Raw genomic sequence first — 12,703 nt, 5'->3', positions numbered from 1 at the left:
AGGACTCCAGTCAAGTTCCTCCACACCTCACTCATCCATGTCTTTATGGACCTTGCTTTGGTCACTGGTGTGCAGTCATGTTGGAACAGGAAGGGGTCATCCCCAAACTGTTCCCACAAAGAGCATGAAATTGTCCAAAATGTCTTAGTATGAAGCTGAAGCATTTAGAGTTCCTTTCACTGGAACTAAGGGGTCAAACCCAACCCCTGAATTCAATATGTCCCAAAACTTTTGGCAATATAGTGTATGTTAACTTTTCTAAGTATCTGCATTTAACCTGCTCAAGCTTTCAGAGTAAAAAGTATGTGTAACTGACTCTTCATGACTTGCTAGTTCTTTATGGAAATGTTATGCTAGCTCTGACAAACCTCCAGAGAATTTAGCTTCATTCAAATATTATTTCTTCCACACTAGCAAAAACAAACAAAACATGAAGTAGCTCGTTTATCAAGCTAATTTACAGAACTTAACTAGTAAGTTTGACTATAACATGACAAAATAAAGCTCGCTAAACTCAATTTAAAGACTTGAACTTTAAGTTTTGTTTTTTCTTACGAGGGAGGCGAATGAAATATGGTATTTGGAAGGTAAGAGTACTAACAGTCCAAAACAAAGATAAAATAATGGGAGTTTTCCCTCAAGTGTAAATTGAACTGAGCAAGTTTGTCTAACATTTTCAGCTGAATAAAGTACAAATCTTCCAAAATTATAATTTACAATATACTAAGCGCCACATTGCCCCTGAAAAGCACGGGTCGCCATTCTGCACGGCGGCCATGTCAAGATCAAGTCAAAGCCAGTCACGTGACTTACCTTTTTTTTTTGACGACCATTCGACTTTCTTTTCAGCAAACAATGGGATTTATATCCGCTAAAAACATGAAATGTGACAGATAAACAAATATTTATATGTTTACAGTTGCATGTAAAGTAGTTTAACCCTCATCTGAGTTTACTATCGAGGAATGAAATACTAATAACAAGAAGCAAGAAAAACTCAACAAAATTCATAGACGCTTTCTATTTCCCTTTATTTCCTCTCTCATCACTTTAGCGCTCCATTTCTAAAATCGAAAGACATTCTACTGTTTACTGCTACTGCACCTTACACCTCCAATTAAGCAAATTAGCGCGGGGGGGGGGTGTCAAAAAACAAACAAACACGTGATATAATTTCACGCATCCTATTGGATAGACTACGCATTTCAGGGCTTTCAGGGCTAAAAACTATAACTTGGAAATTATGTAATATATCATGAGGGGATATTCGTGGTGCATAGAAAATGCACAAAATTTCGCTTGGATTATTTATTTTAAGCATTTAAATAATAATAATGAAAAAAAAAAACTTTGCACACAGACATTAGCTGAAAGTGATTGGCTTCTCGTGCACTATGACGTCAGTACAGGTCGCTAATTCAACAATCCGTCCACAAGATGGCGACAGAGGTGCAGGGTCAAAACTCCGGATCTGCGGTCAATGAAGATTTCTACCTTTTCTTTTGTATTATTATTATTATTATTATTATTATTATTATTATTATTATTATTATTATTAGGCAACAACGCACTTTTAAAAGAAAAGAGGAAAGGAAAGAATAAACACATAAATACAAAATAAAAAATAAAAAAACATATACAGTGTACACACATAAGCACAGACTAAAAATGCATACACTCCTACATACATACTGTATATACTGTAATTATTATTATTATTATTATTATTATTATTATTATTATTATTATTATTGCTTCATTTTTAATGATTGTTTCGCGTCCTCGTCTTATTTCTCTTGTAGCTCGTGCGCGTGCCCCCAGACCCGTCGGTAGGCGCTCGTGCGACATTTTTAGACGCCACCTCTACGCTTCATCGTCACGAGCCCGTTATTGAGAATGTATTTTAGTGTTTATAGCTTTAGATGCGCACGTGTGCAGTGCGTGTGCAGTCGTACATGACACAGTTTTCCCTCATCATCTTGTTTAATGTTAAGAGTCAGTGATTTCTGAAATTTCTTTTTAACAGGTAATCATTTTCTTTGCGAAGTCACAGAAAATCTCTGTCGATTCATTTCTCGTTTCTTTTTTCGTTGCAATAAATAAAAAAAATCATTGCAAGATTCTGGATGCTTGTTTGACATATTTATTTATTTAGTATTATTTTGTTGTTTATTTTTTAAAAATTCTTTTTAGAACACAGCTAAAATGTATGCAAGAAAATAAAATCGAGTAATAAGAAAAGGAGAGAAAAGAAATGAAAATTTATTTCTAGACTGAAATTAGTATTTAGTCATATACATATATATATATATATATATATATATATATATATATATATATATATATATATATATATATATATATATATATATATATATATATGTATTACAAGATTAATAATGTCAATTATTTTAAAATAATAAATGTTTGATTATATTTTGTTTTTATTTTTCTATTTTTTTAGACTTGATAGTCGAATTAAAATCGAATAAAATTTCGAAATCGTCTCTCCTCATTATCTAAACAATTTTTTTTATTAACGACAATACACAGTGTGATAAAGACCTACTTACTTACTACTTCAATTCTCATTATTCTGAATCATTCAATTAATCATTTTTTTCGATTGGAATTATTTTTATTAATTCAATAAAACTATGAGGATACAGCGCGTGCGTGCGTGCATGCGTGCGTGTGTGTGTGTGTGTTATTGTGGGCGAATGAACTGTCTGTTATGTCATCACTTTTTTTCTGAGCTGTAATAATGAATTCATTTCTTGGCCTCGTGATTAGCAAAAACACTTCAAAGCAACCTGAAAGAATCTTTCGGCTGAAACTGAGAACCTGGAAGTTATTTAAGCTAATAATATTTTTTAAGGAAAAACAACAACAACAACAACACCTCAGGATTGTATTTGCGCGAGCATGCAAACACAATCTGCAGAACATTATACACAGGCTAATCCTACCCACAATGCGCACATACCTGCGCGTGATGCACATAATCCTGCATGCTCCACGCATTAATGGAGTTCTAAAGCATCTCAGACCCTGATACAATTTATATTTTAAAAAAAAAGCAGAAAGAAGCATTTTCGATTTCTTCCTTTCTTTCTTTTTGCAGAAAGCACTCGGATATTTGGGCATTTGGACGGGCGCGAGCTGCATTCAATAATAGCACGCGCAAATGATGATGAGGATGAGGGTACGGATGGCCTTCATTTATCATCATCGCTATTTGCAGTCATCACGTGCAGAGCTTTTTGGAGGGGGGGGTTGTATGTGGATTAACCAGGAGTCGTCAATAAAGCCATTTTTTCTCCCCCCCTTTTTGTGTGTTGGAGTAAACGGCAACTCCGGTGCCTTCACGAGCTTTTTATTGAGCTCGTGGCGCGTGATAAAGCGACCTGCCACCGCCGTTATATTCGCCTTTTTTCACGCGAACAGCGCCGAGCAGATCGGGCCGAATGGGCGCTAATTAAAACCTATAAATTATCTTGAGCGCGCGCGCGCGCGCGTGTGTGTGTGTGCGCGTACGCGCGCGCGGCCTCCGCCTCTCGAAGATGTCGCGTGCGCGCGAGATAAGTACGCAGCCCCCGGTGCACTAATTTACCCCCGCCGCGCCTGTGTGTGTGTGTGTGTGTGTGTGTATCCTCTATAGCTCTTAAACAGCGCGCTGATGGAGTACTAATGAGGAAAGAATGAAGTGATGGAGCTTCTCCACAATAAAGATTTCACCCAGCGGTGTGTTATAGCAGAATCAACGCGCGCGCGCTCGCCTTATTTCTTTACAATGAGGCCCTAATTATGTTCCCCATCACGCGGCCTCGTGGACTGATCACGTTTTAATGTTTTCATATTTTAATAATAGTTTACCAGTCTCATCTAATTGCGTGCAACCAAAAGACATTTACATTATTACATTTATTATTATTATAATTACATTATTATTATTTATTACTTTTTTGAATGACAAAAAAGACGTGAAAGAAAAATGACTATATGACGTGCACGCGCTTACATGAAGCAAGTTTCGAGGTTATTTTTTTTTTTTTCGAGGTTTATTTTTTTGTAGCATAAAGAACAAATTTGGCAAGGAAGTAAATGTGGTTTAAAGCACAGAGTTTAAGGACAAAGTAATAATAATAATAATAATAATAATAATAATAATAATAATAGTAAGAAGAAGAAGAAGAAGAAGAAGAAGAAGAAGAAGAAGAAGAAGAACTACTCCTACAAGAATACTACAACTACTACTACAACTTACTATTATTATTATAATTATTATTGAAATAAAATCATAAATATTTATACATATTATTATTACTATCTATGTTATAGCGTTGTATTAAATTTCCTTCTTCTTCTTCTTCTTCTTCTTCTTCTTCTTATTATTATTATTATTATTATTATTATCATCAAAATTAGCATTATTATTATTATATTGTAAAAACTATAAATAATAAATAATTATAATGATTTACAAAATATTATTATGTTTAGCTTTTTGTTTTTAGTTTTTAATACAGTTTGTTTATCTGTTTTAGTATTATTATTGTTATTATTATTTTTATTATTATTATTATTACTGCTGCTTTTGTGTCTAATAATATTGTACGAATTGTTATCTGTATATTTATTTACTTAATATTTTACCACTACTACTACTACTACTACTACTACTACTACTACTAATATTAATAATAATAATGCGTTATTAAATGATCCGCTCTCTGTCCATCACCGTGGCACCGGCAGCGCGTGCATAAGTGTTCGCGCGCGTCGGTTGTATCTGACATTAAAGGCGCCTTCACTCTTTTGTTGTTTAAAAACGTCGTAAAACTCGATTGGACGCCCTTTCCTGTGACAGCAAAGACGCATTCATCCTATTGGCCCATAGCACGTGTGACTCGCTCACGTGCTTCCGGTTGAGGATGAAAACGGGGGAGGGCTGGGGGGTTAAAAAAAAAAGATTTTTAGAAAGAGTTTAGGAAGCGCGAGCTGTCATACGTGGGGGCGCGAGGCACGGGCCGCGGAGCATCACCGACCGCCGTGTGTGAGTGTGTTTTGATCTTCGAGACGCGTTAAGAAAAAAAAACTTATATGAAGCAAATGAATAAATAAGTGAGAAAGGTGCACGAGGCATTCCGATGGTGCAGCGACTTCAAGGTGTATCTAAAGATTGAAGATAATCTCCAGGGTTTTTTTATTCCAGGATAAATATTTTGCTGGCAACAAGTGGGATTTTTGTTGTTGTTGTTGTTGTTGTTCTTGAAACAAAAATAAATAAATGGAGGAGCGGAAGGATCCGTCCGAGCGCGAGAGCGCGTCCCCTCCGGTTCTAGCGCGCGAGGCGGCGCCGCAGGTCCACCGCACCACGAACTTCTTCATCGACAACATCCTGCGGCCCGACTTCGGCTGCAAGCGCGAGCTGCTCTCGAGCAGGGAAAACGTCAGCCCGCTGGTCGCGAGGCCGTCGTCGCGCGCAGACTCCACCGTCGACCACCGCACTTCATCGTCTTCTTCCTCCTCTTCGTCTTCTTCTTCTTCCTCCTCCTCGTCTCCGTCTTCTTCGTCTTCGTCGTCGTCGACGTCGTCCAAGGTGCTGCTCGAAGGAAGCACGACGTGCGGGGACGGCTCGAGTCTCACGGAGGTGAACGGCGCGAGCGGCGGCGGAGGCGGAGGCGCAGCGGCAACAGCAACAATAACAACAACCACAACCACGGCGGCGGCTAAAGACTCCACACAACCTCTGCTGTGGCCCGCCTGGGTCTACTGCACGCGCTACTCGGACAGACCCTCATCCGGTGAGGCTTCTTCATCCTAGTGTTGGATTTCTTTTTAATTTTTTTTTGATGCACGGGGAGCTTCTCGGTAACGTTATGGGAGCGCACACATGGGAAAAAATCTGTATATTTTTCTATATATTATTCTGATTATTTCAATCACTAAAATAATTTTTCTGAAATTAATCCTAACACTAATAATAATAATAATAATAATAATAATACTAATAATAATAAATATGCTGATACAATCCCATTAATTATATATTAAAATAATGGTAAATAATTTCAATTGTTTTAAAATGTTTCACCTTTACATGCCTTACTGCACGTCTTATATAATAATCCTACAATTAGAATAGAAATAAATAAATATAAATATTTTTATTTTATATATATATAAAATATATATATATATATATATATATATATATATATATATATATATATATATATATATTACATTTAATTCTACTCTGGATATATAAGCTGGATATTTATCGGTGTATAAAGTAAAAAATTAAAATAAAATTAATGAGGTTTGATAATATTATGTGTGCTAATAAACACGTTATTATAGTAAGGCATTAGTGATTATTTTATTCAGTAATATAAAATCTTAAACGGGAAGTTCTGTGTAATGTATATCTATTAATGCTAATAAGAATATTCAATTCAATTCAATTCAATTCAGTTTTATTTGTATGGCGCTTTTAACAAAGAGCATTGTCTGAAAGCAGCTTTACATGAGAAACAACATGAGAAAACAACAAACATATAAACAGACAAACAGACAAACAGTCCTAGATGTTATCCCAAGTGAGCAAGCCTGAGGTGACTGAGGCGACTATGCATTGGTTATACGTGTAGCTTAGCTTTAGCAGTTTTCCAGTGACTGTGCTGAGTTGCTGCAAAAAAACTCCTCACTAATTAAGTCACTGATCGTCTCATTAGAGTCTCGTGCATAAACTCAGCTCCTGCATGACAATTTATTCGCATTATTCAGGGCCGACAGCAGCGAAGCGCGCGTGCTCGGAGGAGAGCCTATATAACACGGGGAAAAAAGAGCGCGAGGGCTGAATTTTATTCCCGAATCATGGAATATAATGACAAGCTGGTCAGAAACTTTGACTTTGAGCTGACCAATCAGTCACGTGCGCACCTCTGAGTGGACACTTAGCATTCTGTAATTTCACCAAAAGCTTTTTATTTATAATAATAATAACTTTTATGCATTATATATTAAAGTGTAGGCGTACTGTCGGGGAAATAAAGCCCATGTGCAAAGTGTGTGTGAGTGTGTGTGTGTCTGTGTCTGTGTGTAAACCTTAACACACTAACACACAACAATAACAAGCTAAATAAAGACTAACATTAATGATGAGCACGAGACTCACAGCCTGTAGTCCTGAGCTGAGAAAAATAATTAAATAATATTAATAATAATAAAAAAAAACATTTCGGCAAAAATCCAGCATTTAATTTCTATTGTCAGTTTAGACAGGAAGTTTTCTTTTAGGAAAAAAAGGGAAATGTTTTTTTTTCTTCTGCAGTGCAATCTAAAAGCTCGTGTGTGTGTGTGTTGAACCGTGAGCCGGGGACTGAGGCCTATCGTGTAGCATGCAGCTAAAAAGAAAGAAAGAAAGAAAGAAAGAAAGAAAGAAAGAAAGAAAAGAAAGAAAGAAATTCTAATTTTTACAAAAAATTGAAAGATGGTATTTATTTCGCGGTGAGATTTATTTATATGGTGTGTAAAAGAGACACTAATTGATTATTGATTGATTTCAAGTACAACGTTACTGTTTGACTTACTTTTAATGTTATTTTAAAAAGAAAAAATAGAGAGATTAGTGAGTTTTAGCCAACGTGGAGTGGACATTAAGGTCAGATTTCACTTAAATTCCCCAAATTGCTGGTTCTGGGAATGTCCACAGCACCACCACAGCAGTGTGCAGGCCTTTATGAAATGAACTCTTTGACCTGAGATGTAACATTCAACCTCACTTTTTACTTAAAAACAAAAAAGTCGCATTTCCCTTTAAGCTGAATGCCAAACACTCTCACCTGAATGATGTATGGAAAGGATTAGCATTTACATAGTGTCCAGTGTGTCAGTAGCATATTAGCCTTAGCTGATATAGATTGATATCGCGGTAAGAGTCAAATCGTGTATTGTTTATGCTGTGGCTTACTCTTCTACTGTTCTTGTCTGTGTAGAAATACACACATTAGCTCTACGGTTAGTTAAATATATATATATTTACATTATACATACACACACACACACACACATGTATATATATATACACACATATGTATATATATATATATATATATATATATATATATATATATATATATATATATATATATATATATATATATATATACCATAAGGCTAATGTGTGTATTATTCTTTCTTTTTCCATATTTATCGCTAAAGTGAGAGAGGAACAACACACACACACACACTCGAGATAAACAAGTGTGTCTGGATTAAAGCATTATCCTGTACAGCATGCTGCAGCTCCTCTGCGTAGTGCACGTGCAAAAAAATATATCTTAAATTAATTACGGGCTTAAAAAAATAAAACACACCCCGTGATGCTAACAACTGGGAATATAACGGGATTTCTTTTGTTTAAAACAGGCAGACTTTGAGATATGAAGGTACTAATAGGGTCTCTGTAGTGAGAGCATCAGCGTCAAGTGAGTCAAGTACTTTTAACGGGATGCTTTTAATCAGAAGCGTTTCCAGAATGTTCTTTAAAATTCTTTTTCATGCCTGATCACGGAACAATGGAAAAGTACGAGTTTGGTACTTTGATTTCTAAAAGTGAACTAAAGGTACTTTTTCCCCCTGACAAAAATCGCTGCATTCATAAAAAGCTAAACTATCGTCGATGTTGTGTATTTTGGATGTTTCGTCTCGCGACATGCAATAAAAGCGTGAAAGCTCTCACACAACCAGACAGAAGGGTACCAAAGTATATTTTTCTCATCGCTGGAGTGGAACCATCATCTTCTGTCCTCATTAGTGTGAATATTTTACCTTTAAAAACAATAAACATAATGCGGTAGTAACTTAATGATAGTTTAACGCTTGCAAGTCTAAAATTAAAGGTAGCACGTGAGCCTTCCAGGTGAAGGTGTCTTATTGATGCTACCTTATACCAGGAGATTTTTTTTAATCTGTTTACACACGCGACATGAAAACAAATTATATCTTTTTTATTTTTGTTTTAAATGATTGATTGTGAAAATACTACAGGAGCACTAAAGAGCATCTTTTATTAAGTATATATTTTACCGAAAGGCTCTAGGGTTCATGCTGCAGTTTTCTGAGTATCGCACGTGCCAAAAAATAATTTTAATAATTAGCATTTACAGTGTAGTCCAGGCGATACGTGCAAAATGTGTGTGTGTGTGTGCTTAAAATAAAATCACACGTAATGCATAAAGTTGGAAATAAACTAGATTTGATGCACCGTACACATTACATCCCATTACACACACACACACACACACACTTTCACTTAGGGTTAAAGCATTAGTGTGTACTTTGTACATTTTTATTAAATTTATAAGTAACATTTCATTACACCGGCTAAACATTTTTTTTTAAATTTATTTATTTATTTATTTATTTATTTATTTATTTATTTATTTATTTATTTATTTATTTTACAATACACCAGTATCGCACGCGCCCAGAAAATAATAGAAATAATGATCAGGCAGTAAAAAAATCACTCATGAAGCTCAAAGCAGGAAATATAATCTGATTGGTGCATAATGCATATTCACTTCACCTATCGCGTCACCTCACGCGCACTAAGGGTACTTTTCCTTCTTATTGGAGTAGTGTGCAGCTTTACTATGTAGATTTTACCTTTAAACATGATTCAAGGTGCACTGACAGCTATATTTAAAGCGTGACTCTCGAGAGTACTGCACGTGCCAAATAATAAACAGCAAAATAAATATGGGGAAAAAAATTAAAATAAAATGCAGATGTGTTTTTTTTTTTTTTTTTATAAAAAATCAGGAATTAAATATGTATTGGTACATTAGATTGTTGAAGGTACTTTTCCTTCCTATATCATAAAATCACTCATGTTGCTTAAAGATGCATGGTTGCAGTAAAAGTAAACAAATAAACGAATCAACAAATTAAAAAATAAATACGTTTAGGGTAGGCTGTGCGTGTAAAATGTTTGGGGTGTTGCATGAACGTCGTAAATGCACTCATGATGCTCAAAGGTCGGTGCATAGCTACATTAAATAAATAAATAAATAAATAAATAAATAAATAAATAAATAAATAAATAAATAAATTCGTTTAGGATATGCTGTGCGTGCAAAATGTTTTGGATGTACGTCATAAATTTACTCATGATGCAAAGGTCGGTGCGTGCATAGTTGCGTTAAATAAATAAATAAATAAATAGGTTTAGGATAGGCTGTGCTTGCAAAATGTTTGGGATGTTGGATGTATGTCGTAAATGTACTCATGATGCTTAAAGGTCGGTGCATAGCTACATTAAATAAGTGAATAAACAAATAAATAAGCATGGTGATGGTGATATGCGGGCTCCGTTTTACGATATTTACTTGCCGTCTTTGTTTCTCTTTTCCACCGTTGTTCTTGGACCAGGACCGAGGACCCGGAAGTTGAAGAAGAAGAAGAGCGACAAGGAGGACAAGCGGCCGCGCACCGCCTTCACGGCCGAGCAGCTGCAGCGGCTCAAGGCGGAGTTCCAGGCGAGTCGCTACATCACGGAGCAGCGGCGGCAGTCCCTCGCGCAGGAGCTCAACCTCAACGAGTCGCAGATCAAAATCTGGTTCCAGAACAAGAGAGCCAAGATCAAGAAGGCGAGCGGCTACAAAAACGGACTGGCTCTGCAGCTCATGGCGCAAGGACTCTACAACCACTCCACCACCACCATCCAGGAGGATAAGGAGGACAGCGAGTAGGAACGTGCACGAGCGAGCTGAGGATGGGGATTAATCCTGATTCAATAATAACAACAACAATAAACCCATTCATAATTTTCCTATTCTACGTGAATTTTACTTTTTTAACACAAAAAAATGATTGGCGCAAATACAAGGGGTCCAAGCACCAAAATATGCTGGAATCCGCCTATTATTATTATTATTATTATTATTATTATTATTATTTGGAGAAGAAGATTATTATTATCATTGATCTCCTCCTCCTTTTCATCTCCTCATGTCATCACTCAATGATATAAAAACAAAAAGGAAAAAAAAATAAGACGCTGAGGACGCTGATTTTTTTTTTGTTTGTTTTGTTTTGGTTTTTAATGGACGCTGAGCCAAAGCGACCTTCTGACATGAAGAAGTGGACAAGAATTCCTTATTTAATTCTGTACAAATATATGGACTCTATGAAGATTTCTATAAATATAAATATAAATATATATAATTAGCCAAAATTGTAAGATGTATATATTTAAAAAATTCAGGTAAGGTTGAGACGTGTGTTTTCCTTACTTGCTGGCAATTTTTCTTTCTTTCTTTTCTTTTTTTTTTAAAATTGTTTTTCTTCCTGTGTCATACTTTTTAGATATTTTTTGTTATTGCACTGTTCTACATATTGTTTTTTTTGTTTGTTTTTTTAAAAAAAGAAAACCTCGCACAAATTCTACACCACGACGTAAACTGACCCGATGCTTCAAACCAAAGATTTTCACCTGTTTAGGCATTATGTTGTCTGAAATAATAAAAAAAAGAAAAGAAAAAAAAAGATTAGAATGAAAGTGTGATCAAATTTGGTGAACAAATGCGTGCTTTATTTCATGCAAAATATCTCTTTCACTATTTTTTTTTTAAATTTCTAGTATAAAATGAAAGTAATATCAAAGACTCATTTAGTAGCATTACTTAAAAAAATTAAAATAATTTATTTCTTCCACTGGTCAGTTTCATTATTAAAATAGACTGTTAATATTAATTGTTTATATTAAGGTTTGATATATAAGGTATCTATCTATCTATCTATCTATCTATCTATCTATCTATCTATCTATCTATCTATCTATCTATCTATCTATCTATCTGTCTCTCTATCTGTCTCTCTATCTGTCTCTCTGTCTGTCTGTCTGTCTATCTACCTATCTATCTGGAGAACTTCTGAAACGCACACCTGAACTTTCACCCTCGCATCATTGTATCTATTGACCAATCAGATAAGGCGATGACAACACTAACATTTCGCAATCATTGGTCATTTCATGTATGCTTTTTAATTTTTAATTTCCCCCCTCTAAATCCCATTCAGATGTACCTGCGTGTCCTGCGTACCTGCGTTTAATCCAATTAATTCCCTTTAAGCCGATTTTCCTTTTTTTTCATCATTTTTTCTTTTTTGTTGTTAAATCAGATTCATAGCTGGACTTCACTGACCTAATAATAATAATCAGTGTGTGTGTGTGTTTTAAACGTAGAAAAAAAGTATATATATATATATATATATATATATATATATATATATATATATATATATATATATATATATATATATATATATATATTGTCGGAATCACCGGCAATGTCTCGCGCAATCACAGCGAGACACAGACTAGGAAATCCTAAAGGTCAAAGTTCAAAGTGTGCCGTCAAAATAGACTCCCGTGGGTCTTCAGTTTCCAAAAAAAAGGCTCACTACCTCGAGGGATTGCAGAGAAAATCTGCTGGAAGTCAAAAGAGCTTTAAAAACGTGTACATGAGATGATCCGAATCAGCCTTCTGAACAAAAGAGCACCAGGGAAAAAGAGTGTAGATGTTTAGACTTTAGACTATAAAGACAGAACGCTTTGTAACTTGACCAGTATCGGTTAATTAACTTTGATAATAAAAAGGCAAGCATAAATAAGCGATAATTAATTAAA

General features: G+C 35.2%; 1 protein-coding gene across 1 annotated transcript; it reads left to right on the top strand.

The window, feature by feature from the left end:
- Window positions 1-4,963: 4,963 nt before the first annotated feature.
- en1b (engrailed homeobox 1b) lies at window positions 4,964-11,500 on the top strand. The gene is made up of 2 exons (XM_058380817.1): window positions 4,964-5,807; window positions 10,444-11,500. The coding sequence occupies exons 1-2, from the start codon at window positions 5,291-5,293 to the stop codon at window positions 10,761-10,763; spliced, it is 837 nt and encodes a 278-aa protein (XP_058236800.1). The 5' UTR covers window positions 4,964-5,290; the 3' UTR covers window positions 10,764-11,500.
- The last annotated feature ends 1,203 nt before the right edge of the window (window positions 11,501-12,703 follow it).

The sequence above is a fragment of the Hemibagrus wyckioides genome, linkage group LG26, assembly GCF_019097595.1.
Source record: "Hemibagrus wyckioides isolate EC202008001 linkage group LG26, SWU_Hwy_1.0, whole genome shotgun sequence".
Taxonomy (NCBI): Eukaryota; Metazoa; Chordata; class Actinopteri; order Siluriformes; family Bagridae; genus Hemibagrus; species Hemibagrus wyckioides.
Note: the sequence above shows the minus strand (reverse complement) of the source record. Positions and strands in the feature narration are given on the sequence as shown.